The sequence below is a fragment of the Pollachius pollachius genome (assembly GCF_949987615.1).
Source record: "Pollachius pollachius genome assembly, chromosome: 16".
NCBI lineage: Eukaryota > Metazoa > Chordata > Actinopteri > Gadiformes > Gadidae > Pollachius > Pollachius pollachius.
In genome coordinates this window covers 13,456,671-13,483,296 of record NC_136949.1, presented here as the reverse complement: position 1 = coordinate 13,483,296, position 26,626 = coordinate 13,456,671, and the positions used below count along the sequence as shown (strand labels likewise).

At 46.6% G+C, this 26,626-nt stretch overlaps 2 protein-coding genes across 7 annotated transcripts in view; both read right to left on the bottom strand.

The window, feature by feature from the left end:
• Positions 1–10,298, bottom strand: part of usta (uronyl 2-sulfotransferase a) — a gene marked incomplete at its 3' end in the record, with an annotated part of 48,919 nt that extends 38,621 nt beyond the window's left edge. The window contains exon 1 of the mRNA XM_079753164.1: positions 10,000–10,298. Within this exon, the coding sequence (XP_079609290.1) occupies positions 10,000–10,234 (235 nt within the window). The 5' untranslated portion in view covers positions 10,235–10,298. The remainder of the gene's footprint in view (positions 1–9,999) is intronic.
• A 3,735-nt stretch (positions 10,299–14,033) lies between these two features.
• The window catches only part of sash1a (SAM and SH3 domain containing 1a), a 170,307-nt gene continuing 157,714 nt past the window's right edge, over positions 14,034–26,626 (bottom strand). For all 6 annotated transcript variants that reach the window (XM_079754079.1, XM_079754080.1, XM_079754081.1 and 3 more), the window contains 6 exons: positions 26,397–26,609; positions 23,726–23,876; positions 23,099–23,221; positions 19,865–20,991; positions 17,609–17,740; positions 14,034–17,135 (listed from right to left, as the gene is read on the bottom strand). In XM_079754079.1, the coding sequence (XP_079610205.1) occupies positions 16,842–17,135; positions 17,609–17,740; positions 19,865–20,991; positions 23,099–23,221; positions 23,726–23,876; positions 26,397–26,609 (2,040 nt within the window). In that variant the 3' untranslated portion in view covers positions 14,034–16,841. The remainder of the gene's footprint in view (positions 17,136–17,608; positions 17,741–19,864; positions 20,992–23,098; positions 23,222–23,725; positions 23,877–26,396; positions 26,610–26,626) is intronic.

Here is a 26,626-nt window from a genome sequence, read left to right as displayed (position 1 = left end):
GTTAAAATAGTTTTCGTCCTCCATATCATTCCGATGGAGCCCTTGTTAAACCGAGACACATTAGATACCCCAGCCCAAAGGAGTTCATAGTCTGACTGCATGAGGAAAAGGGACAAGGCCAATTGTTAAAATGACACTTGTGCATTATTGCTTGTAAAACACGTGTTGCCAATATCCCAGTGTTAACTGGTTTGGAATATTATGTTTTTGGTTAGTACACCTAACCAAAAACATAATATTCCAAACCAGTTAACACTGGGATATTGGCATGGCTATGCAGGATCTTGCTTTGATAATTCAAGTTTTTTTTTTTTTTTAAAGGATTTGATTGATATCCTTACTACTTTATATTAGACATTTTCCAGTTTAAGGTGGTCAATGGCACAACGTAAATATTTAACTTAATGTAGGGAGGGGCAGGGGGGGAGGCTGGCGAAAGTGATGGAAACAAATCACCTAATAGAGATGATTGGGGTGTGTTTTTTAAATGCTGGCTTTGGCTTTTCACCCTGGGGGGCATTAGAGATCTATTAGGCATAACAATGTTCCCTGGTGATGCTAACCAGGGCTATGAGCTAATCAAAGGGTTGTCATGAAAATTAATGATTCCAGCTCATTTGAGCGGGCAAAGGCAGTGAACTTCTGGAGGAAAGCATGTAGCCCACTGAGAAATAACAGATGTAATCCCCCCTCTATTGAGCTCCATCAGACTGAAAATGTCTTACAGTACCTTCCCACTCTATGCTGTATGAAGACAAGGAGGAAATATGTTGAATAATCAAGGCATTCAAAAGTTGGACAAATTGCATACTATACTTTATTACGATAGCTATCTATCTAGCATCTTCAATTCTCAACGCAATCATTTTAACGAAAGCTCTTTAATATTAAGTGTATTATTAATTAATTATGTGATAATTTGGCAGAAACTTAATTTTCTCTTCTGCCAAATTTGATACCGACCACGAACGTGCTGCTTTCTATTGTTTTAAATTTAGCTTTATGACCCTGATACCCAATTAGTTAGTCGGCCAAAAAACACCAGGTAAACAGCTTTCATGTGGTTTTGGCAAGGCACAGAAGGGGGGGTTATATGGTATCCTGGTCCGGGGATAGCTACCGACTAAACTGATTGTTTTGGCTTTTGGGACAGGAAGTGATGTCAGCTGGAGGACTGGTTTACTTTGTCTGAGTTGTTGGTTCATTTTTATTGAATGCCTAGACGTCGAAACATCTATCAAAACAAACAAATAAAAATACTACATAAAACAAAATTCTCACGAACACAATGGGGAGTCCTGAAGCAATGTGTTTTCTATTTGAGCTTAGAAACGTGGGATTCACTGGGAGCAAAACATTGGATTGACTTTGTGTCAGGGTTGCCAGCTCTGCATAAATGGATGATGCTGAAAGGCGGTATTGGGTAGAATGGAACCGGTATTTTTCCATGGGTCAAAACAGCGCTCGAAACTGGCAACCTTGTGAGGGATTTTCAAATATATGGAGGGACAGTTTGAGTGAAAGCAGCCTTATTTCCATAGTAACCCTGCACCCTCAGTAATGAAGTCCATGTCCCGACCTAGCGGTGTGCAACGCTAAATGCGTCAGATTGATTCACAAAATATGACTGGATTAAATAAAAGCATGTGCTTCTTAATATCCTCCAACGGGAATCTTGGCACAGGCTCGCCACTGTGTGTGTGTGTGTGTGTGTGTGTGTGTGTGTGTGTGTGTGTGTGTGTGTGTGTGTGTGTGTGTTCTGTCTGGTAGCAAGTAAGCTTGTGCACGTTCACGTGTCTAATTCAGGGTCAATATTTATTGGAGCCCAATATTGGACCCAACAATCAGGGGTGGGTTCCTCCGAGGGGCCGACCCGCAGCAAGCCAGGGGGGGCCCCCAGAGATGCTGTGTGCCGTCACCAAGTTGACATTTATGGCCCCGCGGTCACCATGGCTCGGTCAAAGAGGGTCTCCAGTTCCTTTATAGCGGTAAAGTGCTCCCTTATTGTCTGAGGGACCATGTAAAGTCATGGTTTATGAAGACCCCCAAAATGTAATTTTCCACTCCGTCTAAATAGCCTAGCTCATAAAACAACATGGGCTGGCCTTACTGCTGAACCCGCCACTGAGGGGCAGTTTTTTCTTAAAGTAAACTCAGGAGGACAGCCAGGTAAATTGCAGGCATAACCTCAGCTGATCCTTTTGGAAACGTAATATATATTCGGATTACAGATCACACCGGGATAGCAGATCGCTATTTGAGCTCATCAATGGTGGATTCACTGTTGGAGCAAAACATTAGCGTTACTTTTTGTAAGGCTTGCCAGCAGTGATTGACTACGGTACATGGTCACAGTGATCTCACACAGTGATCACAGATCACTTTGGGGTAGACAACTTGGGTATTTAGTGACCGATGGGCCTTGATGCTGGCACTTTTCATAGTGTTACTATGTCTAGGTCCAAGACACAAGTCACACCTAACAAACGGGTCGGCCATGTCTGCTTCCCATTTCCTTTAAATGTTTTTTTTCTTTACCTCCATTTCAAGCTAAATCTGGGCTTTCAATTTCCCCATATTCATCTTTATGTTTGTCTAGTAAAACAGCAATAAAGCGACCCTAAAACACCTATAAAAATGTCCATAAAATGACTCTAAAGTCTAAATCTATAAATAACTCTTTGCATTCCAGGCCATCACTATGGAAGATAAAGTGTTAACATTATGGAGAAAGTGTATGAATGAGAAAAGTGTGAAATACCTATCTTAAAACAAAAACAAGCATCCTTATCTAATCCCTAAAGCAACTTTGCAGTATGTGCGCGTCCATGTGTGTGTGTTTGTGGCCGTGTGTGTGTGTGTGTGTGTGTGTGTGTGTGTGTTTGTATGTACAAGGGTCTGTGCAGCGTGTTGAAGTGAGAGACTGGACGAGGGTTTATTCAATCTTTTGAGATGTATAGTGAAAGAAGAGATATGGGTTCTCACAGCATGCAGACCTGCACTAAAACACACACAAACAGACACACACACACACCCTGAGTAAGACTTAGATAAGCATGGAAGAATTCAATGTTTTTACTGGCGAGTGGTTAGCAGCAACAGAACATATAAGCCAATCACTAATTGCGGCAGGGTCACATGCCACACGCCCCCTCTGATGACCTGAATAGTCTTACCTGCTGCAAGGGCCACACATTAATTCATTGGTATTTCCTATATTTCTTATCTTGTTTATTCCCCGAGTTGCGTCCAGCAGTGGTACAGCGCCCCTGCAGGAATACTAGTGCCACTGCATTCGGCGCCCCAAATTTTATTTGTTATATTTATAAACATATATTTCATAGGTGCCCCCCTACCTCCACCTGACAGGGTGGAGCTGAAAATCCACTGGCCTAAGAGCCTCTTCCAGAGCAGTACTGGTTACCACGGCGATTTGTTGAGTGACACCCTCACCTCCACGCTGGCCGTAACAAAACAGGCTCTGTTCCACTCCACAGTACCGTCCGAGGCGCGCGCGCACGCACACACACACACACACACACACACACACACACACACACACACACACACACACACACACACAAAATCCACCCGTTAAGTTCCCTAACACACAAAGACACGCTAAACGCCGGCAGAAATTCTCACCTTCTGTCGTCCTTTTATTAGAGTCAGGAGGAGAAGTTTTCCAACTACTCCACCGGACATGGCTGATTTAGCCTCAATATCCAGAGATAGAGCGAGAGCGAGGGAGGGGAGGGAGAGAGATAGACAGAGAGAAGAAAAGCGGGATCTATACTATTCAGACTCTTTATCAATATCTTTTCATTGGGATACCCTTGAGAGAACACACTATTGACAAATCAAAATTTAGTAATGTCATTTCCCAACAGCTTCATCACAGTGAACATCAATTCAAACAATACTAGTATTGCATCTAAAACCTTTTCACAGATCCCTTGCTTTCCATCAGTGGAGGACAGAGGAGAGTGAAACACCTTAAGGCTTAGGTGAACAGGGCCAGAGAACAATCAAAGACCAGAGCTGAGAGTGACGGGCTGAGAGTGACGGGAAGAAAGCACTGAACTGTGTTCTCCCCCGGAGAAGAGACGCTTCATATTTGTATTCCATTTCCCTATTATACTGACCATATATGCTGAGTGGATGAGTGTGTTTGTCTGTGTGTGTGTGTGTGTTTGTGTGCATGTGTGTGGTTTGGTCTGTAAATGTTAGAAGTGTAAATGAATGCTGTGTAAAGTTTGCCTCTCAAACACGCTCAGGGTTTGTGTGTGTATAATATGTGTCTGTGTGTACCGTACGTGTGTATATATGTGTAAGTATGTGTACGTGTGAGTATACGTGTGTATATACAGTGTATGTACAGTCCCAGAGACCAGGTAGCAATGTGTGGCAGGGGGGGGGGGGGGGTGTTAGGACGTGGATTGCTGACGGGGGGGGGGCAGATTAGACGCGGAGTCCGGACACGGTGGGGGAGAGACGTGGAGTCCTAACGCTATTGCTCATTCGCGTAATCGAGCAATCGCGCAAAAAATACATTTCAAAGTGGACCGGCCCACCGGGAGACCTCCCGATCTTCCCAATCTCCACCCTCTGCTGCAGAGCGAATTAAAATCGCCGGCAGAACGGCCTGGGGGTCTAACACCGTAATATATATAAACTATAACCGCACTTCACATTAATCGCAATTATTACACGGGTCTTCTCAATGCCATGCATGGGCCCTTCACAACTTCCGGCGGTGAATTATATTTGATAATTCACCGTTGCTAAGTATAATCATGAGCAAGGGCGTAGGAACCGGGGGGACGGAGGGGACGTGTCCCCTCCAATATCGGAGACAGGCGCATTTGTCCCACCTAAAAATTATACCGGATCAGTCAGGTTTCCGATATGTGTCCTCCCCAATGTTAAACTCATTCCTACGCCCCTGATCATGAGTATATTTCACCGCTGTCAAGGAAAACAAAGGTTTTTTTGCCTCTAATGACGTCTTTGGTATCACTCCGCAAGTAGTCCGGTAACTTGTCAACCCCAGCGTCTTCGGTTGCTAAGCGACGTCAACGTCTTTGGCGGACTATTTCTCCGCTGATCAACACTACGAATGCTGGTAACCAGGGGCGTAGGAATGAGTTTAACATTGGGGGGGACACATATCGGAAACCTGACAGATCCGGTATAATTTTTAGGTGTGACAAATGCGCCTGTCTCCAATATTGGAGGGGACACGTCCCCTCTGTCCCTCCCGGTTCCTACGCCCTTGCTGGTAACAAATAAATTGTAAAAAAGACCCACCATGTGAAGTTATTTTTTCGTTTTGGCAAGTAGCCGTGTAATAAGCGGGATAATGTATAGAACGCATTACCCTATACATTATACATTACCCTATACATTATCCCTTACATATCCCGCTGCTTCAGGTTTGCCTTTGAAGGCGCGTTGAAAGGAGGAGCGGGCGAATCCGCTGTCAGTGCGTGTGCATATTCTGATATGCGAGTTTATCCAATAAGTGGTAGTGTAGGGGAGAACGGGGTAATGTGAGACATTGGGTAATGTGAGACACCCCCTGTATCTAGGCAACAGTACACATTTGTGGTCATACTCCAAGTCACACCGGGCGCAGCCATCTTGAATTCTGTCTCGGAATCCTTGCTCGGCCTCCTCTGAGTTCATCCGGGCAAGCAAGTTCGCCGTCCGAGGAAAAGGGGCGTGTTCATAAGTGTCGCTAAGCAACGTCCTCGGACCTCCGTGTCGGATGGATAATAAAACGCACCAATAATTCAAGATGGCTGCGCCCGGTGTGACTTGAAGTATGAACTGTTTTCATTGTGTTTGGACCTCTTTGGTGGTTTGAATGGCAATTTCAATCACTCGTATTATTGCAGTACCTTACTGCGTCCGTATCTCTGCCTATGGCCTATAGCCTACTTATTTTGGAGCGCCTGGTACTCTTTCCGGTTGGCGTCCATGTTTTTCTCCAACGACCGAGCGAAACAAAACGCTTGAAGTGTGGGTGTGACGTCCGAGTCGGTTCGCAGAGAATACGCACCATAAGCTTTCTTTTTTTTTAAAGTAAAAGTAAATTTATGTAAAAGTAAATTTTCTTGCTGTCAACTTAATCAACTGTTGTGCCAAAGCAAATTGATTCAGGTAGAAAAACTTAAATCATACATGTTGATGAACTACCAACCTATAAAACCATGTGATGATGCTAGCTGAAGATTAGCCTGAATTACTAAGAGAGGTCGTTTTTTCGAAAATGGTTCTGGTGGGGTAAAGTGAGACAAATGCTCTGGGGTAAAGTGGGACAAATGCTCTGGGGTAAAGTGGGACAGTGTCTCACTTTACCCCGCCATGAGGCACAAGTTAAGTTTAGTCTTAAACATATTTTAATGTAATATTACATTGCATATGTTTTATTTTTAATGTCATAAACATTGTGGAAAAGCCCTCATGCCAAGGCAATACAGCAGGAAGACAACCTGGGGCAAAACACCCCTCGAGGAGATGGAGAGTGCAGCCGCTGAGGTCAAGGAAGGGAAGATGTCTTTAAGAGCAGCTGCAAGGGACAGAAATATTGACAAGTCAAGCCTCCTAAGATTCATGAATAAAAAAGAGAAAGGGGAAGTAAAATCAGTAGCCTGGGGTGCAGTAGCTGAGGCAAAGAGAATATTCACAGATGAGATGGAGGAGGAGCTTGCCCAACACTTGAAACAACTAGCTAACCAGTTCCATGGCCTTCCTCCATTTAAGTGCTGTCAACCGGCATTTGAATATGCAGAGAAAAACAATATCCCTGTCCCTGCCAATTGGACAAAGACACAATGTGCAGGTAGGCTAGGGTGTGCAAGTGATCACATGATTCTGTAGGTTAACTAAGGCCAACTGATCTTGCTATAAAGCTAAATCTTATAATAATGAATTGTCTACTCTAGGTAAAGATTGGTTTGGCAGCTTCCAAGCACGTCGCCATCTCTCTGTCCGAACTCCAGAGGCAACATCGATGGGAAGGACTACAGCCAAACGAAAGCGTGTGAAGACAGCCATCATAACTGATACTCCTGAGAAGCAGGCAATTGAAAAGGCTTATAAAGAAAGACAAAATAAACTGGCAGGGAAAAAGCAAAATAGCAAAGAGAAGGGAAAACCGAAAAAGAAAGCAACCAAAAAGAAAATCGTAGTTAGCAGCTTTGAGGAGAGTGGTGTCCCTGTCCCACTCGATGATGTGTCTGGCGAAGAGAGCTCGGAGGATGAGAGAAGTGATCCAGGAAACACAGATCTGTCCGTGGGTGACTTTGTCATAGTTAACTTTGCAACCAAACATAGGAGTGTCCGTTACATTGGCGTGGTTGAGAAAGTTGAGGATGACGAAATACTTGCACAATTTCTCATAAGAATCAAGGGAAACACGAAAGAGTGGGAGGGACCCACGTTTGCAATAAAGGAAAATGATGTGACACATGTTCATAAAAGTGATGTGGTAAAGAAGCTGCCTCAACGTAAAAGACCTGGAGGAACCACACGGAGAGAGCAACTCTACATCTTTCCCTGTAACCTTCAGGGCTGGAATGTAGAGTAGCCCACTTCGAGTTAACTTATAAAGCACATCCAAACAGCAGGCTGATGTTCTAATCCAAGTGGATCTAGTCCTGTGTTCTGAGTCCCTGGCTGTTCTAGCTGTTTCTTTTTTGTGTTCTGACCCCCAGACTGTGTTCTAATCTATCTGGTTCTATCTGTCATTTGAATGTTAATTGAAACATTTTGAATTATACTATGTTGTATTTGATTTTGTTTAGAGTTACTTTCAAGTGTTTAGAAGAAAAAAAAAGTGCTTAATTGACCAATCCCCATGATTCTGTTACTAGTCCGAAATTAGTTCTGGAATGTGTGGTTGTCAAGCTAGCTGTCAGGATTCTAACTGTTACAACATGTGTTGTTATGGTAGTTTCAGAGTGGATAAAGTAAGTGAATCAGTTTACCCCCAGCTGATTCACTTTACCCCCTTGATTTCGCTGGTCTGTCTCAAGTGAGACACAAGACCACTTTTTAAAAAACAATCATATTTTCACTGCCCTTCGTCCTGAATACATTCTGATAATTTCCATTGCTAGGAAACATCCTGAATTAATGGGAAATGCGTACATTTTACTGATATGTCATTTTAGCTCGCTTAGAGGGGAGCAAATGTAAAAAATGTCTCACTTTACCCCACTCCCCCCTACCCGCGCACCATTGGCGTGTATGTGCGCTTGTCTCTGTGTGCGTGTGAAAGAGAATGACAGGGAGAAAGAGTGCTATGCGGAGATGGATGAACGGAACGATATTTATATTTAAAAATCGCTTAAAAAAAAAAGCAGAATCAATTTGTGGCGCTCGGTGTTGATTCTGTGGCGCTGCGCCACACATTGGTCTATGTATGGGAAACACTGATATATGCGTGTCTATATGTATATTTGTATGTGTGTGTGTGTGTGTGTGTGTGTGTGTGTGTGTGTGTGTGTGTGTGTGTGTGTGTGTGTGTGTGTGTGTGTGTGTTGACGTAACAGAAAGCGTTTGAGGAGCAGAGTGCTTAGCCAAGGTTTTTGAGTTGTGAGAACCTGAGTCACGGACCAAACAGATTTCCTTGCGTGCGTTGGGCCGTGTGTTCACAGATTATGGGGACTCAACAGTGCAGTAGTGTCTCCGCGGCAACACTGTATACGTTCTCTATCACCAAAGCCCGAGCCAAATGATTTTTTTTTTCACACAAGGTTTTCTTTTAGGAATCAAATCGCAAGTTCAATATGGAAAATACCAGCGCTACATTCAAGCGGATACTTTAGGGAACTGAAGAAATCTTGATGCAAGCCAAGTCAAGGGAATAAATCAAATTGAAGATTTTACCCTTTTTGGTCAATATTATGAACTGTGTGTGCCTGTGTGAGTGCTTGAGTGTGTGTGCGTGTGCGTGCGTGTGTGTATGTGTGCAGGAAACACACACCAACCCGAGGGATTAGCGACAGACTTGGTGAGTGACTCATTCTGTTCCAGATGTTTATCACGTCATAAAGGCCTCGAAAACCCTGTAAGAAGTAGGTAAGAACACAGGTCTTTCAACGCGCACGCGCGCGCGCGCGCACACACACACACACACACACACACAAGCATGCTCTTTCTAGCTGCCAACTAAATTCCAGCGGTGTCAGTCATGTGGATAGGAAATCACCTCCACACTTGATACTGCATTTAGACCTGTGTGTGTGTGTGTGTGTGTGTGTGTGTGTGTGTGTGTGTGTGTGTGTGTGTGTGTGTGTGTGTGTGTGTGTGTGTGTGTCTCCACAGAACAGAGAGACCCAGCTTGGAACTACCAGCTTTAAATCACATAGGCCTGCTTGCACCCACAATAATCCGGTTCACACGCCTGCGTCTGTTGCTCCAAGTTCAATTTGAGCAGGATATGATCTAAAATGTAGACCCTTTTACATTCTGAATTTTGTCAAGGTCAGCAAATCTTCAGCAAATTGCACGATTTCCTTGTAGATAACACTCCAACAACGACTTGGCACATGCACGCATGTACACGCAGGCACCTAAGAACACGCGCACCCACACGCAAGCGTACGGCACGCACGTCCACACAGAGTGGAGATGTCATTCAGCAGACACAGGTCTCACAACGAGTTCTGCCGTTTCTTTGGCATAGTAAACCACAGTGCAGTTCGGGCATGTCAGCGCTGCTGAATAGATGGTTAGATCGAAGGATTTACGCGGCTCATTCAATGGCATACTCCAAGTAGACAGGAAGAAGTATGCACCTAACCAGTATCATATCCCACCCATTACTTTCGTGTGACGGTAGCCTTGGCCGTCAGTGCAAAGAGTCTTATAAGGGCTTATTAGACTCCTCGTTCACCAATACGAGTTCCTGTGCACACGCAGGTCTGATGTGCATCCACCATTAATATTGACACATCCACTGAATGGCAGCCAGGATAAGTTTCTCACCTAGATACTGTCGGATGTCCAGCAGGATTGTAGGGGGTCCCCCGTTCAGCTCGTAGACCAGTGACCCGAAACAGAAGAGGAACAGCGTGGCCATGCAGAAACCATAGCCTCTCAGGGAGAATCGCAGGGGCACAGCGGAGAGCCAGCTACTATACTTTTTGTTGTTCCGATCTCTGATGTGGTTCTGAGTCTGGTTGTTGTTAAGGGGACTGCTGGGGAAATTCTTCATCATCATCTCCTCCTCACAAAGCGCCGGCGCTGGAAGCGGTAGTCACCCATCCGCTTGCGGAAAGTAAAACTTCTTCTCGTTGCTTTGGTATCATCTAAGCCACTGAAGGACACCTCTTTATGAAACGCCAGGCAGGGTTCCCCCCCCCACCCCCCTCAGTCGCCACGAGTTGTTTGCGCTCTCGCCGTTTTTCCGCCTCGGCTCGGTACTTCTCGTCTGCGCTCGCGACGACTACTGATACAACTCGAGTTATTACCAGACCATCGTTATGCTTGGGGATTTTTTTTAGGGGGGTCGGCCAAAGTGTCAGATTACTAAACGTGGAAGAAAAAACTTCCACTTCATGGGATATTGTCGTTTTTGTAGTGTTAATGTGTGAAACACTGCCCCCCCGCGGGCGGGACACAACCGTGGTTGGAGGCTGTGGCCTTGAGTCTTGAAGGCAGGAGTGTAATTTGGCCTCATTGGATAAAGACATTACATCAGAGTGTTGTTGAGATCTGCAAACAACTACAAATTAGTGCAGGAGTGTGGCATCGACTACATTGATGGCTTCTTTTTATTATAGACTAAAATGTTGGTTCCCTGGCAGATTGTCACACAAAAACGTTTGCATTTGAGGATGCCTTTTACTTTCTATATGCCCTTAAGTGTGTATTTTATCTTCATGCCGCTAAATCAGACTCAACCCTACAATTGGAGGAGGCCTGCACTTAGTATAGTCCCTCCATGACGTCCCTAAATCCTTTCAAGCCCTACACAGGGGCTTTCCTTTTTTTCTAAGTACTTGGTCAACAAAGTATTCAACCTGAAAATCACAATCGTGTTAAACAAAACATTAATCAGCTCGCAAAATACAGGCCTGTGGAGGGTTGTTATCTTCTTCTCCCCAGCAGTTGGTAATGGCAGCTTGTTCTCTATTTCAAAGCTGTTGCCCTTACCTTAATTACATTGAGAATCACCCCATCTCACAACACTGATTTGATGATGTCCATGTTTGTCATAAGTTCAGTCTTTTAATGTAACATTATTATTTGTTATTACTGTTGTTATTATTATTGTTATTGATATTGTGGCGTGCCAGGGTGCTGTGGTTATAAACAGAGATTTTCAGAAGCATCAAGTATGTATTACCAGAGCACCTCGTCTACTTCACTCCAAACGGATCGACCTGGGAAGGTAGTCACTCCTGCTGGAGACATGTGTTGATGGCAAGCATCGAAAGAACATACATCACGTGTCTACAAATAACAACTTTATGCGCAAATACAGCAACAAAAAAAAAATCTAATTCCAATTCCAATTCTAGGACGGAGGTGGACAACTCTGGATAACTTCCCACTAGAAGATATAATGGAGCATGAAGTTAGAGGGCAAAGAGTGTGTGAGATGGGCCTAAAACGATACATATCATTGGCCGCTGTGGTACCTTTTGGTATAAAATCAGTGTTCATTCATATATCATCAAATTGACACAGTGCCCCCCCCCCCCCTCAGAGGGGCTTAACTGCCCCCCCCCTGCGGACCAGGCCCCCTGGTGGGTCCCTGTTCTAGTGTGGCTAATCCAGCCTTGATCAGAGGCATTTCAGATCCTGATATGACAGCCCTACCACATAACTACCCACCAGCCTGAACGCTGAGCCCAGCACAGCCAATCATTGCATATTCCCTTCTAGACATGACTCAGCGTCTGATTGGCTGTTAACCACCACCATGTGGACAAATCTGCCTCATACCGAAACGATTCACGCATTCCCCAAAAATAAAAGACTCATCATACATCAGAGCAGAGTTGGCATTCTTCAGTGAAGCTCCTGTCAACATCGGGCGAGGACAGACAGTGATGATGACAGCTCTCGTTTAGCGGGCAAACCATCGGCAAGTTTTCACTTTTATTTGACAAACCGCTCCTAAGGTCCCGCAGGGTTTGGACACGCAAGGCCCCTCAAGAATGAAGGACAACGGAGTGCATTTGCTCAGGAGAGTGAGAGTAAACGTGTGGCGCAAGGGGAACGTTTTCACTGGATTTGTCCTCAATACAAAGTTAACCTCAAAAAGTTGGATTTAGTTACACAATGGAAGATGAGAAATGCGTAACATCTTATTTCCACCAGAGTCATTATACAGAGTATATGCTCAGTATAACAAGGATAGTAAGACTAAGGACAGATGCATAATTATATGAAAATAAACGTCAATACTATTTGTTTTCCCTTAAGGGGGTCTAACCATAGAGAGCTTGGAGAAACGAACAGCACAGTTAAAAATAATATTGTGAAAGGCACAGTAAGTTGTTCAAGGCAGCCTCTCCTCTTAGACCCTGTGACTCGCATGTGTGTTTGTGTGTCTGTGTTTCATCCTAGAGAAAACAGTTAACCTATATTCAGAACAGTTTTTTGGAGAATAATTAAAGAAAACCACAACTACAGCTGTGTCTGAAACCCACCTGAATGGCTTTTATTAACAGCAGAAGAGGAGAAGGATGCTAGGGGAAGAATCATTCAATTTAACAGTCTTGAGATGTGTATCAGCAAATTGTTTTGAAATACCAGAAATTACTCGCAAGGCCAGAATGTGTTGTGCAGTTGTGTGTGTGTCTCTCTCTGTCTGTTGTGTCTGGGCTCTGTGTCTGTCAAACCACTCAGCAATATTCTGTTAGAGAAATCTGATCGCCATAGCAACTTTTATTAAGTCAACCTGTGACCCCAATTTTTATCAGTGCCGTTTTTCAGCTTGCGTTTCCACGCATGGCGGCGGGTTGAATGAAACGATGTGATGAGGTGCGGTATTAATCATATCAAATCTGTTAACATTATGCTTTTTATTGGAAAAATAATTAAATTGTCATCTGTTTTTAAGAGGGAATTAATAATGTCCAGACTGAAATGCCAATGTGTGATGAAGGGCATAGCTTGTGTGTGTGTGTGTGTGTGTGTGTGTGTGTGTGTGTGTGTGTGTGTGTGTGTGTGTGTGTGTGTGTGTGTGTGTGTGTGTGTGTGTGTGTGTGTGTGTGTGTGTGTGCAGCCAGCTCTAACCACTGAAAGGTGATTTGTTACCTGAAGGAATATAAATCTAAAGGAAGAGCCGGTGAGTTTTGATTTCTATACTGTCTGTTCTACCAGTCTGTCTGTCTGTCTCTTTCCAGCAGAGTTCTATGCCAGTGTTTTGAACCCGTCTGTATGTCATACAATTCAGCGTACAGGGGGTAAACATTTCTGTATGTCTGTGAGTCCGGCAGGATTCATTCTATGCAAGTAGTCTGAACCTGTCTGTTTGTCTGTCAGACCAGCATGATTCTATGTAATTCGTCTGACCGTGTCTGTCTGCCCACCTGTCTGTCTTGCTATCTGCCTGCCTGCCTGTCCACATCTGTCTACCTGCCTGCCTGTCTGTCTGTCCACATGCATGTCTACCTGTCTGTCTGTCTATAAGAAGATGTTGTCTACATGGTTTCCCATCTCAGAGGTGTTGAGTCTTCTGAAAACAACCTTTTAATGAGTTAGTTTTCAGACGCTGCAAAACCTGCAGAAGGGTTTAATGGAAATAAAGATTGTCCTGCTTTTCTCAATTCCAAATTCTATTTGCAAAGTCTGTCTTTGTTCATTTCATGAATCATGATGAATCCGGGTTCTGTTTTTCCACACTTTACTTTTTGGACTATTTATGTTGAAATTCCCCGTGGTGCTTTTTTCATTCTGAACAGTGGAGGTGGTGGGTATTATATTAGTCGTATTATGTTTGTGTGTGTGTGTGTGTGTGTGTGTGTGTGTGTGTGTGTGTGTGTGTGTGATAGAAGGGCAGTATATGGCAAGGAAAAGGTTTTTTATTATATTTCAGAATGACAAATAGTTATGGACATTAACTTTTTTTGTTTCAATACACAAGCAAATTTTTTATGGACAATCGTTAGATAGATGAAACGAAATAAAATAATTTGTACACTTATATTTTACAATACATAATGTAGCTTTTACTGGCGAAAGCAATATGCATTATGCAGGAAGGTATTGCTATGTTTTTTTTTATAGTACAGCTACTTACAGTTGATAGGGGGAAGAGAAGCATCAAAAAAGAAAATAAGTTATTTAAATATCAATTACATATACAGAATGTGGAACATGGTGTTAAGCATTTCATATATGTAATCAAACTTTTCTTTGTAAAACTGCTAACAAATCTGGAAGGGGGTTAATTTGAGAGTGACTATCAACATGTGTACATCGACTTGGAATTGAAAAGTCAGTACTAAAGTATCACTCAGAAACACCCGCTTAAGACCTTTCACTTTACAATACCTGACAATTTATTTTATTGGCATCTGACCAAAATGTAACCAATTTTGCCAATAAATCAGCAAGGTTTACCTTCTAAAGTGCATGTACAGTGTCTATACATTTTTCTTTCTGTTCTTTACAAAATACATTTTTTCAGGTTGGGCTTTTAGTTGAAGTTACTGTCATTCTAGCTACCCCAGAGCACCACTTTGATTGAGGAGGGACAAAAGGCATCAAACATCTGTGTGTCCACCAAAGAAAACCCTCTTCATGTTCAGTAAGATTCTTGGAGGGTTTTCCCCACCTTCAAAAACACTGCAACAAAGATTATTTAAAGATAATACAAACTTATAAGTGTTAGAATTTTACGAAAAGTCAACAGAGACAACTTGTATAAATACATTTGTCTCATGTGTCATCGAGATAGATTGAGATTATGAAAAATAATAAGACGTAAGACGACCTGGCTGTGTTAAACATAAGGACTCACTAAGGTAAGAATCGTCAGGATGATTTGTATTTCTATACTTGTCGATGCAAAGATTATTTGAAAGGAATGTCCAAAAAGTAACCAAAAGTATTCTCTTTCTTTTTTAGGCAAGTGTTTAGAAATGTTGGCAGGCTTTTCCTCAAGGTCCCAATCATTTCTTACCATTATCATAAACAGTGTGTTTGTGTGTGTGCGTGGACAAATCGTTGAGCAGACAGTCTGTTCTGTACACGGTGGAATGTGGGCTGTACACGGTAGACTGTCTGTACTGTACACGGTAGACTGTCTGTACTGTACACGGTAGACTATGTCCTCTGTACTGTACACGGTAGACTGTCTGTACTGTACACGGTAGACTGTCTGTACTGTACACGGTAGACTATGTCCTCTGTACTGTACGTACAGGGCCAACATTTGTTGAGTCAGTTCTATTCTGGATGTTTTGAAGTGGAATAATTGTTGTGGTCACTTACGCGATACATATTGATTATGGACATCCCTCCCCCCCTGACTCTTGGGTTGGGCGGGGGTGGGAGAGGGAGGGTTGTGACAGAAATTTGCTGTGATGCCAATCTCCCGTTGCAAACGTTTGATCTGAACTGGGCTACAAATGTCGTTTACTTTTGTAATGTAACGGTCAGGCGCCTTAGTGTTAGAACACAATATCTAATATCCTGGATTTAAATAGAAGAAGAAAAAAGCTGAAGACCCGTGGAGATCACTAGAGCGCTGTGTTCCAGCGTAGCTCTGGTATGGAGAGGGGCATCCTCTTTAACTGTGATCAGTGATGAGATAGCCGTGGTTACTGATTCTGCCTCACAATAAGGCAGAAAGCATCAGGGGAAAAAGCACACGGAAAGCAAAGTACAAAAAAAATGAAATTAGATTATACTGGAAGATATATTACAGAAGCAAAAGAACAATCTTTTTTTGAATCTCTGAACAACCAGTTTACAAATTGCTTGTTTTCATAAACTGAGCTGAGCTAAAAAGGCCAAACATTCATTCTGTAACTCGAACATTTGTCAATGTATGAAATCGGACTGAAATCACTTTGGCCATTACGACACATTCTGTATTTAAGACCCTCAGCTCAAAAAAATGAAACATGAAAAAATATGCAATTATTTAACAGTGATTAACAGTCTTTCTTTATGAAAACACCCCAACCTATAAAATGTGCTTTCTTGCTGGCAGTCTCACGTTCTGTGTTTAAGACCTTTAGGGAATGCTTCATCAAACACCTCCATCCATCCGGCAGGGACCCAGAGTCTGGTTGTAAAGGCCTTCGTTGTCTGGGGTCCAGGGTTGTTTCTGAGCTGTCCATTAAGCAGGTGTCCGGCCATTGAGAATATACTGACACCGAAACTCCTTTAGAAGGGAAGCAAGCTCTGAACCAGAGGAGCTCTGAACCAGAGGAGCTCTGAACCAGAGGAGCTCTGAACCAGAGGAGCTCTGAACCAGAGGAGCTCTGAACCAGAGGAGCTCTGAACCAGAGGAGCTCTGAACCAGAGGAGCTCTGAACCAGAGGAGCTCTGCTTGCGGCGGGGAACTCCGATGCCAAGAACACAGGGTTACAGGAGGAGAGTCCTACAGAGTGATGTCAGCTGATCCACTGTCCAATCCAAGGCCCCGATCGCTGTACAAAGCATTTCTCTGACCGTCCTATGGTCATTCGGCTCCATTTGTCGTCCTTTCCTTCCCCCAAATAGTTCAACACTCAACAGCACCTCTCGGTCCTTTGGCTCTCGCGTCAACAACAACAACGACAACAACAGAAACAACGACAACAACAACATCAGCCTTCAAAACCTTCGTCCAACCACAGATGGCGATTCCTCCAAACCGGTTACGACTGGCTGGAAGCGGCGTTGTCGTCGTTGCTGATGCTGCTGCGGCGCACGGCGAGCGCCCTGGCCTCGCGGGCCAGGCGCCGGGCGTGTCTCTCGTCCCGCACGCCGGCGGCCCGCAGCTCGCCCTCCGTCAGCGAGGCCATGCGGCCGGGCGCCTCGCAGCCCGCCACCGCCAGCGCTGCGCCGTACATGGGCATGCCGATGGACACCAGCCAATCAGAGACGCTGCCGCCGACGGCGTTCGGGGACAGGGGCTTGCGGCAGAGCTCCGTCAGACCTCCGGACGGGATCTGAGACGGGGGGAAGGGGATAAGAGGAAAAAACTGTTTGAGACGTGAAAATCACACAGGCTGAACACTAGGACACGTGAGGACAGTCATGACGGTACAGGCCAAACACTGTAAGACGTCAGGATAGTACAGGCTGAACGTTCTGAGACGTGAGGATAGTAATAATAGTCAGTAATAGTCAGTCAAAACGTTGACTCAGGTAAAGCACCCGTCTTTACTGTTGCTCTGTGAAATTAGTTAATTTCGGGTTCTGTTTTAAGGAATGCCAGGAATGTCTCTGGCTGCACGACATCTGTGTCAATATGTCAAGGCAATGTCTCTTTAAAATTAGAATAAAATAATAATAATAACATTTAACTATCATTCATAAAAAAGATGAAAGCTGTGGCTTCATCCATAACACTCTACCAAAACTCGAGCTGATAGCGCCGAGGACGGAGGTGCGGTGAGGCGTGGCACGGGGGGGGACTCACGGCCATGCGGTGCTGCTTGCGCAGCTCCCTGACGCGGAGCTGGTCCATGGTGGAGGCCACCTCCTTGAGGGGCAGCTCCAGGTCCTCAGAGTAGCGCTGGACCAGGGGCGGCGGGATCCCACAGCGGCCGTGCTGCAACAACAGGCACTGGGTTTAGGCCGCTTCCAGGAGGTCAAGCACTGGGCTTCTCAAATACACACGCACACATTACGCCTCGATAAAGACGGAGACCGTCTTAAACATGTCGCCAAGAGGGACCGTGTTCGTGTCCGTCGACTGTAGGAGGCGAGGGCTGAATGAGAACAGAGCTGTTGTTTTTGGTGCTGGACAACATGAAGTGGGATGAGGTCATGTATTTGGGCTTTCCTGTGCTCATTGCAGGGCTTTAAGAGGCTTGGCCCAGGCCCTGCTCTGCCTCTTTACGCCAGACTGGGATAGACGTTTGGTTAAACAGCAGAAGCACACAGCGGGGGCACACTGCTGCCGTAAGAACGACGCGTACGCGGTGATAAGGGGAGCTGCCGAGATATCATAGGAGAGGACTTTTCTTGTGTTGAACCCTAACGAGGAGAGAGAGAGACAGGGAGGGAGAAGCCGAGAGAGAGACTAAGAGAAGAGAAAGAGAGACAAAGAGAAGTAGAGAGAGAGGCAGAGATAGAGGCAGAGATGGACAGAGAGAGAAAACCAAGGAATCACATGATGTCAACCTTTAATGAGGGTCGACAACATGGGATGACTTCTGCTTTCTTTCCTTCACAGCTGTGGAGGTCTGGAAGGGGTGGCTGGAGGAAGAGGGGATCAGGGGATGCAGAGGTCAGGCCCTGCAGCCAAACATCCTGTCAGAGATCTAGAACTGGGGCCCTTTGCTGGGAAAGTCTCCAGCCTGCCTGACAGCCAGTCAGCTTTGGCTTGCAAGATGTGGACTCAGAGTGAGGCTACAGACACAGACACACATAAAGTTTTACTGCATTGTTCCTCATTGACACCCAATAGGGTTTGGTTTGCCCCCTGGTGTTGTGTGCGTTTCTTTCTGCATGCCTGTGTGTGTGTGAGTGTGTGAGTGTGCGTGTGTGTGCATGCATACTGTATGTCTGTTTATATGTGTGTGAGTGTGCTGATGTGTGTGTGTGTGTGTGCTAATGTGTGTGTGTGCTAATGTGTGTGCGTGTTCTGATGTGTGTGCGTGTTCTGATGTGATGTGTTCTGATTTGTGTGTGTGTGTGTGTGTGTGTGTGTGTGTTTGTGTGTGCTAATGTGTGTGTGTGCGCTAATGTGTGTGCGTGTTCTGATGTGTGTGTGCTGATGCGTGTGCTGATGTGGTTTCTAATTGTGGTTATTTTGGCGGTGCTTTTTGGGGGCCCCCCCGCCATGTTTAACAGGAGCCCCGGCCCGGGGTCGCTGTTGAACAGCTCTGTCTGCTCTCAGTAACACCCAGCCAGTAAACTTAACGGTCCTGACCACAGAACACCCCCCCCCCTCTACATATTGTTATGGAAATATGGCAACATTACTGCAGATAAGGTAGGATCTGGACCTGCGGGTAGGGGAGGGGGGGGAGCACAAAGACAAACACACCCACACACCAACACACACACTGGTGTTGTGTTGGTGTGCTACGGTAATGAATAAGAAACACTCCAAGTGTACTCTTAATCATTTGTGTTTACAAGCAAAGCGGGTTCCCAAAACAGCCAAAAAGCTGTTGTTTGACATCCGCCTCAGCAACAACAGCCACAGGGAGTCTATTGGTTCAAAGCCAACTCAGGCACGATAACGCGGCCAGGCGGAGATGTTTACACCAGACGGAAACAGAGTTAGTGGTGAGGTCATGTCTCCATGGCTAAACGCCACGGCCTTTCGCTGTGGCACCTCTATGATGTGGCTTTTAATGGTTATTCCGCAGCTCATCCCCAGACCACGGAGCGTGTGAGCGTGTGCGTGCGTGTGGAAATGTGTGTTTTTGGTGAAAAGCGCATGGCTCGGTACACAGCGCCCTTGTGGACCATCAAGTGCTTTAAAATCACGTCCACTTCTAAACCATGCCTTCATATGCCATTAAAAAGCACACCGGTGTGTTGTATGATGTACTATCTTTTGTAGACGTGGTTTAATTTGTTCATCTAATGGTCTGCATAAGATGTCTGCCAAACGGGGCACCGCGGACTCTCCCCTCTACTGCCCGCGGGACCCATCATGCCTTCAGTCATGCATAGTCCCCCCCCAAAGGCCCACTCTGAGCCAGGAATAGCCCCCCACCTTGTCGGAGTAGGGCTCCTCGGTGAGGTCGATGCCCTCCGCCCCGAGCCGGGGCTCCAGCAGGGTCAGCGGGTCGGGGCTGGTCCTGCTGTGGGACGCCTTCCTGGAGACCGCCACCTTGCAGCCCAGGTCCGACATCCAGGGGGGCCGCGCCACGGGGGGGCTGCCCGCCTCCTCGCCGCCGGCGGAAGGGGAGGGGGGGAATGCCGGGGAGGTGGCGCGCGGGGTGGCGGGGGGCGTGCCGGGGGTCCTGGCGGGGAGCGCCGGGGCGCCGTGGCGACCGGGGCTGTTGCTGCCGGCGCTGGCCCGGCTGTGGGCGAGGGGGGAGGCCGGGTGGAGGCGGGTGAGGGAGGGGGTGGGGGAGGGGGAGGAGGAGGGGGAGGGGGGCGGGGAGGGGGGCGGGTGACGGAGCCCGTTGGCCACCCGCTCCCGGGACTTCTTGGCCGGGACGGGCGGGGGCACGGGGGGCTTCTTGGAGTGGGCGCGGGGCACGGGGACCCTCTCCTGCCCGGTGGCGCCGGGGCTGCTGGGGGAGCCGGGGGCGGGGGCCGACAGGAGCTCCGGCGGCGAGGAGGCCGGGGAGACGGCGGCGAGGCAGTGGGGGCGCAGCGGGAGCTGGGAGGGGAGGGGCGGGCGCTCGGCCCAGCGCTTGGGGCTGACGGGCGGGGGCGTGGCCAGTCGAGCGGGGGAACACCTGTCTCTGAGCGCCTTGACGGGGCTACCGCCGCCGGGCCGGGGCCCAGCGCCGGGCGGCTTCACCCCGCCGACGGAGGCCTTCTGCCGCCGCTCCGCCTCCGGCCCCCAGCGGAGGTCCCCCAGGGAGTGGGAGCGCTTCCAGGGGCCGCTGGCGGGGCTGGTGGGCTGCGAGGGCCCCCCCAGGTCTTCACAGCTGCGGCTGGCCAGGAGCGGAGACTTGCGCTGGGCCTTGCGGAGGTTCCCCAGCAGGGTGAAGCCCCTCAGGCTGGGCTTGGGGAAGAGGCCCCTGGGGAGCTTGGAGCCGTGCTGCGGGCCCTTGCCGCCCTGCTGCAGGGTCTCGGTGGAGACGGTCATGGGCAGGGTGGGGTAGTCCGGGGACTGGAGGCCAGCGGAGGAGCGGCTGGAGCGGGACGACGCCTTCCTGTTCTTGCCTGCAATAAATACAAAATAAAAACACATTAATGACTTGTGAAGCAAACATTAAATAAAATAAAACACATTGATGCTTTTATCCTGAAATCAAAGCAAAATTGAAAGGTTCAGAAAAATTAAGCAGGGGCACACTGTCAAAGAGAGTGAAAGAGGGGAAGAAGGTTTCAAACTCCCGACCAAACCGGTTGTAACAGAGCTGGCATGCCAACTAGCTAGGAAACAGGACTTGGAGTGACCAGGGTTCACTTTCAGTACTGCCTAGATCCCGTTTCAGGGCTTTCTACACTGACCTGTCCATTAAAATAAGGCAAAACAAACTTATTTACTGGTTTTCATAAGGAAAGCCGAAAGAAAGAGCTGTAAAGTAACCATGCATCATAACAGAAAGCCAAGTCCAACTTACCATCAGTCTCCCAACATAAGAGAGCGAAGATGGATGGACTAGAGAGATGGAGCGGGCAAGTAGAAGAGCCACAGCTGTTGTGAATGTTGTGATGAGAACATGAGTTCAAAGGACGACCCATTATGGATGTTGGTCTCTTCAGTGGTTACAGTGATATATTTTGTTTCAATGGTTTAGTCATCTTTGAAAGCTTTTAGAAAAGCATGACATTTCTGATGGGTACTTTGGAGAGCATTTACCGGTGTGCGACATGGTTTACATTGTAAACAGATATTGACTGAAATGTGTTGAAGTATGTATGAAAGTGAGGAAGAATATGCAGAAGTGAAAAAGTAGAAGTTAAATGATAAGAAATGCGGGCAATCAGGGATCTACAGTGATTTAATAATGAGGATAGTGACGATAAGCCTTCATTTGAAGCCTTCATACGTGACCCAAATTTGAAATTAACATTTTTTAACTTTTTTAGAATTGTTTAGAATGATCACTGTAGCAACCTGCTGTGTGAGAATAAGGCAGAATGTGAAGATTCTGTTAAGCGTCTGGCATTGAGGGAGGGCTATGAGGAATAAGTACACATAGAGAGAAAGAAGAGACAAGCAGAGGCAGCACGGCGACTCCCTCCGTCGTCGGAGGTGGTCTTTATTCCACAACTTTAATCCCTAAGTGGGGCAGATTGCACATTTAAAATGGTTTGTCGACGCACACACGCACGTAAAATGAGAACAAAGTGGTGCACTTCTTACCAAGACAGATAAAAGTAGATGACACAAGTACGGATTTATGAGTGACGGCGGCATTGAGAGAAAAGGTCATGTAAGAGACAGAAAGTTTTCTTTTTCAAAGCATTATGAATATCCTCAGAACAAAGAAATTATAATAAAAAACAAGAATCAAAAATGAGACCTTCTTAATATTCTGCAATCAAAAGGAAACATTACTACCATAACGATCTGTGCACTTAAGTTAAAAAAATATTTTCAACTATAAGCATGAGGCACATTCCGATGACGTGTGCAACACAGTCACATACAGGTTAGCACAAGCACCGCGTCGAACAGAAGCAGTTACCATGGCCATCATAGGGCCGACTGTAGCTAAAAGACACCTCAGTCCCACCGCAGCAAAATAATTAATGTGATTAGAACCCCCCATTCACATGTCAAAGGTCCCCCTCAAGTCAAAAGACCTTCTAACAGAATAACTCTGTGGTGGTGGTGGTGGTGGCATCCACCATGTCATTCTCTAACACACCCCTCTCTGAAGGGGAGCACCTGTGATTGGACAGCCAGGGGCCCCATAGCATTGTGGGTTGGGCCGGCCTCCCTTATGAATGCACTTTGACCCTGATGACAGAGAAGGCCTAATGACTTGGAAGAGAGCGGTGGAAAGAAGGACGGTAAAGAGAAAGGTGGGGGCGTCTATTTAGCATCAGATGATGAGAGGAGGGACAGGCGAGAGGAGGGGGGGTTAGCTGAACCGGGGTCCAGGGAAGGTGGGCGGGATGTAAGGGGGTTATTGGAAAGCATGGCTAGAGAGGGAGAGGCAATGTTGAGCAGCTTGGAGAAGGAACATGGACAGATGGTGTGGGAGTCACTGGTGGCGCGGGGCTAGCTCAGCTATGATATGCCTGGGGAAATCCCCATAGGCCTTCGGCTGATGGCACGACTAGGCTAATTTAAGCTAAGCTAGGCTATCATTACCGTTCTCCAGATTCTCATTGCTCTCGTAGCAGCCGGAGTCGCGCGGGGAGTCCCCGACCAGGCCCTCTGACAGCAGCTTCTCCTGGGAGCCGGACAGGCCGCCGCGCTCAGGGTCACTGCTGCCTGCAGGGGACACCACAGGATGGGGGCCTTTGGTGCCTTCCTTTCACTTTACAAAGTCCCATTAAAAAATACTTTCTTTCCATGACTTCAAAATGAAAAGAACGAAATAATGAGGCATTTGTGTGACATTTAAATAAGCAAACGATAATCCATATTATTATTTTATTGTGAGTTATACTGAGGGTGAAAAGAACATTTGGTATGATTTGTTTCGAAACCTTAGGCCGAACAAAATACAGAAATACAGAGAGAGTGAGAGAGATAGAGAGAGAGAGAAACTGAGATAGAGAGAGCCAGACATAGAGAGTGAGATAGAGAGAGACCGAGACTGAGTGAGAGAGAGAGACAGAGGGCGAGTAAGAGAGAGAGACAGAGGGCGAGTGAGGGAGAGAGACAGAGGGCGAGTGAGAGAGATAGACAGAGGGCGAGTGAGGGAGTGAGTCAGAGGGTAAGAGACATAGCCCGAGACACCGGGACAGAGAGTGGGTGGGCGGGGGTACTCACTGTCGTACTCCTGCAGCAGCTCCACGGCGGTGAGCAGCACGGCGCGGTGCTGGGGGTCCAGGATGTTGAGCTCGTCCAGGTCCTCCTCCTCCAGCAGCTTGAAGGTGTCCAGGTCCTCGTAGCCGTTGAACAGGAAGGTGGGCATGTGCTCCTGGGAGAGACGTGAAGCAGCAGGGGTCAGCGCTGTGGGGCCTCGGGTTTCCAGCCCTCGTGGGGTTTGTTGTTGGTGTACATTCATACAATTGTATCGATGTCGTTTTTATCCAATATGAATTCTTTCTGTGATAGACGCACACAAATAAATACACGTGTGTGTGTTTGTGATGCACACACCTACAGACACAGGAGCGTACAGACAAACGCACAAACAAATACAGAAAAATAGTTGCGGAAATTTAGGTGAAATACAAAATTCCTTTCATGAATGTTTGTATTGTATTTTAATTAAGTTTGGATTTTGGGGTTTTAAGTTCACTTAGATTCGATCATGCTATGCAATTTAATTAGAATGTAAAATAACGTTTTTTTAAGAAAGAAACACCACACTACTATTTCATCAGGCTACCATCATTATATAGTCCGTTTACAGGGGTGCTCCGTTGTGCACCTCAGTTTCACATCAGCGGGGTTCACTATCTTCCAACAATGTAGAATTGTGTCTTCTTTTGAGGACCAATGCTAGTCCTCAAACAGGGTTTGAGTCCGGTCAACATTACAGAACTTTTCTTCACATTCAACAGACTTGGACGTCCTACATTTCGGCTCTGCCTCCAACAAACGCCCCAGATCAAAGAGGTGTGGGCAGCGGAGGGGCATCGACTTTGATCAAGGCCGTTTCATGTTGAGGGTGGACCAAAAAAGGAACAAACAAAAAAGGGGGAAATGAAAATAGAAGCAAGACATAATGGTGGAAGATAGGGTGTAAGGGGGGGTGCAGCCGGGGGATATAAAGGCATTATCATGAAACATGAAAGAATAAGGGACACACCCACACGACACAGATGTTTCCCCCCACCGCGGTTGCATCTCCAAATTAGAAAGTACACAGCAAAAACAAAACAAGGTTACGGATGTATAAATATCTCCCGGTGCCTTTGGGTCAGTGTGAGTCGTTGCGTAGCCCGTCTGATACTATCATTAGCGCCCGTCTTATCTGGTCTGGAAGATGCAAAGACAGAGGCGGAAAGGGAGAGAGAGTGGCCTCATATCACCCCTGCAGTTTAGAAGCGCGCGCGCGTGCGTGCACACACACACACACACACACACACACACACACACACTCACACTCACACACACACACACACACACACACACACACACACACACACACACACACCAGGAAAAGGCCATCAATTACAAGTCGGTAAACACTGTTGTTCCAAGGAGAAATAGTACGCCTCTCGCCTCTGTTTCTTTTGGGGAAAGAAACGGAACAAAGGGCCGCCAACGTGCACACAAACACAAAAGGCATTTGACTCTTGGTCCCACGCATGTCTTTATGATTTTTGGGCCATCACGACGGCCAAACACATCGCAGCCTTCCAACACAGGGGGAATAAGAACCACATCGCAAACTCAGACAAAAATGTCTGCACATGCCAAGAAAAGCTGCACATGGTGTTTGGTTATCGCTGGCGTCCAAGCTGTGCAGAGGTGTGGTTGAAAAATAAGTCAATTACTGAATACCGTGTGGCTGTGAAGGCTAAATATTAGTTTGATGGTTTTAGTTTATAGTTATTTTGCACACCCTTACATGAATGGAATAGTTTATTGTACCGTCTTTCCACACTGATGTAGAGCTGATGAAGTGGCTACTAACCACCTGCTAAGACAATGTTGTAAATTGACAGCCGAAAAACGTTTGAGGTTAACGTAACAGCTGCAGAGGACACTTGTAAAGGCAAGGGCTTCCTTCTGGGCTGATTTAGCATTGAATTAGTGCTCTGAAGCAAAGCTCACACTCTGGGGAGTGTGGGAGTGTCTCTGGGGAGGACAGATGAGCTTGGTGGTTCATCTCTTACTCTGGTTCCATACACAACGCCCACACTAGCTCTGCGGCTCAGCCTTGTTACACAGAGGGTGTTACAGACCGCTGGGGCCCTTTAATCATCCAGGCAGAGGGCCCACAAGGCCCAAGGCTTGGGGTTAGAACCACCGATTTGCCTGTCTGTGAGTAATGAGTCATGGTTGTTTAGCCTCATTATCTCTGCAGTGGTAAAGGGGTTTTGAACAGCTAGGCTACGTGATGGTTTCATTGAAAAATATCACCGGTTTTGGTGGGGGCGGCGGCGAAATGTATGGATGTGTAGCCACAAAACCACCTCGGAAGAGTCTAAAAATATCTCATCTCATCTCTCAATATATTCCATCGTTTCTTATATTTTGTTCCGTCAACTCCATTTAAATGCATTTTACTTGCATAGCCCCTAATCCCAGTTGCGGTCTCCAAGGCCTTCCCAAGCCACATTAATACATACATTTACCTTTTCCAAATGTCTTAGTTACATAAAATGATAATGTGACTTATGCATAACGATCTCACTTTGTCCACCTCCAAACAGTATATATTCCCTTTCAACTAAAACCATAAACAAAGGCGTAAGGTAGCCATAACCAAAGTGTCTCCCCGCCAGTGTAGACCAGGCTCCAGGCTTGCCCCCCCCCCCCATACCTTGAGGTTGATGCGGTCCAGCAGCTCCTCCACGGAGGTGGGCTTGGGCGGCCGGCCCTTCCTCCTCCTCCTCACAGGCCTCTTGGGCTTCTTCTCCTCCTCGTCGCTCAGCACGTCCACGTAGATGAACTTGAAGGTGCCCACCTTGTTGTTCAGCAGGCCCATCCAGGTACCCATGGGCGGCTTGCTGATGACGTCGATCACGTCGCCGCGCTGCACGGGACAGACCA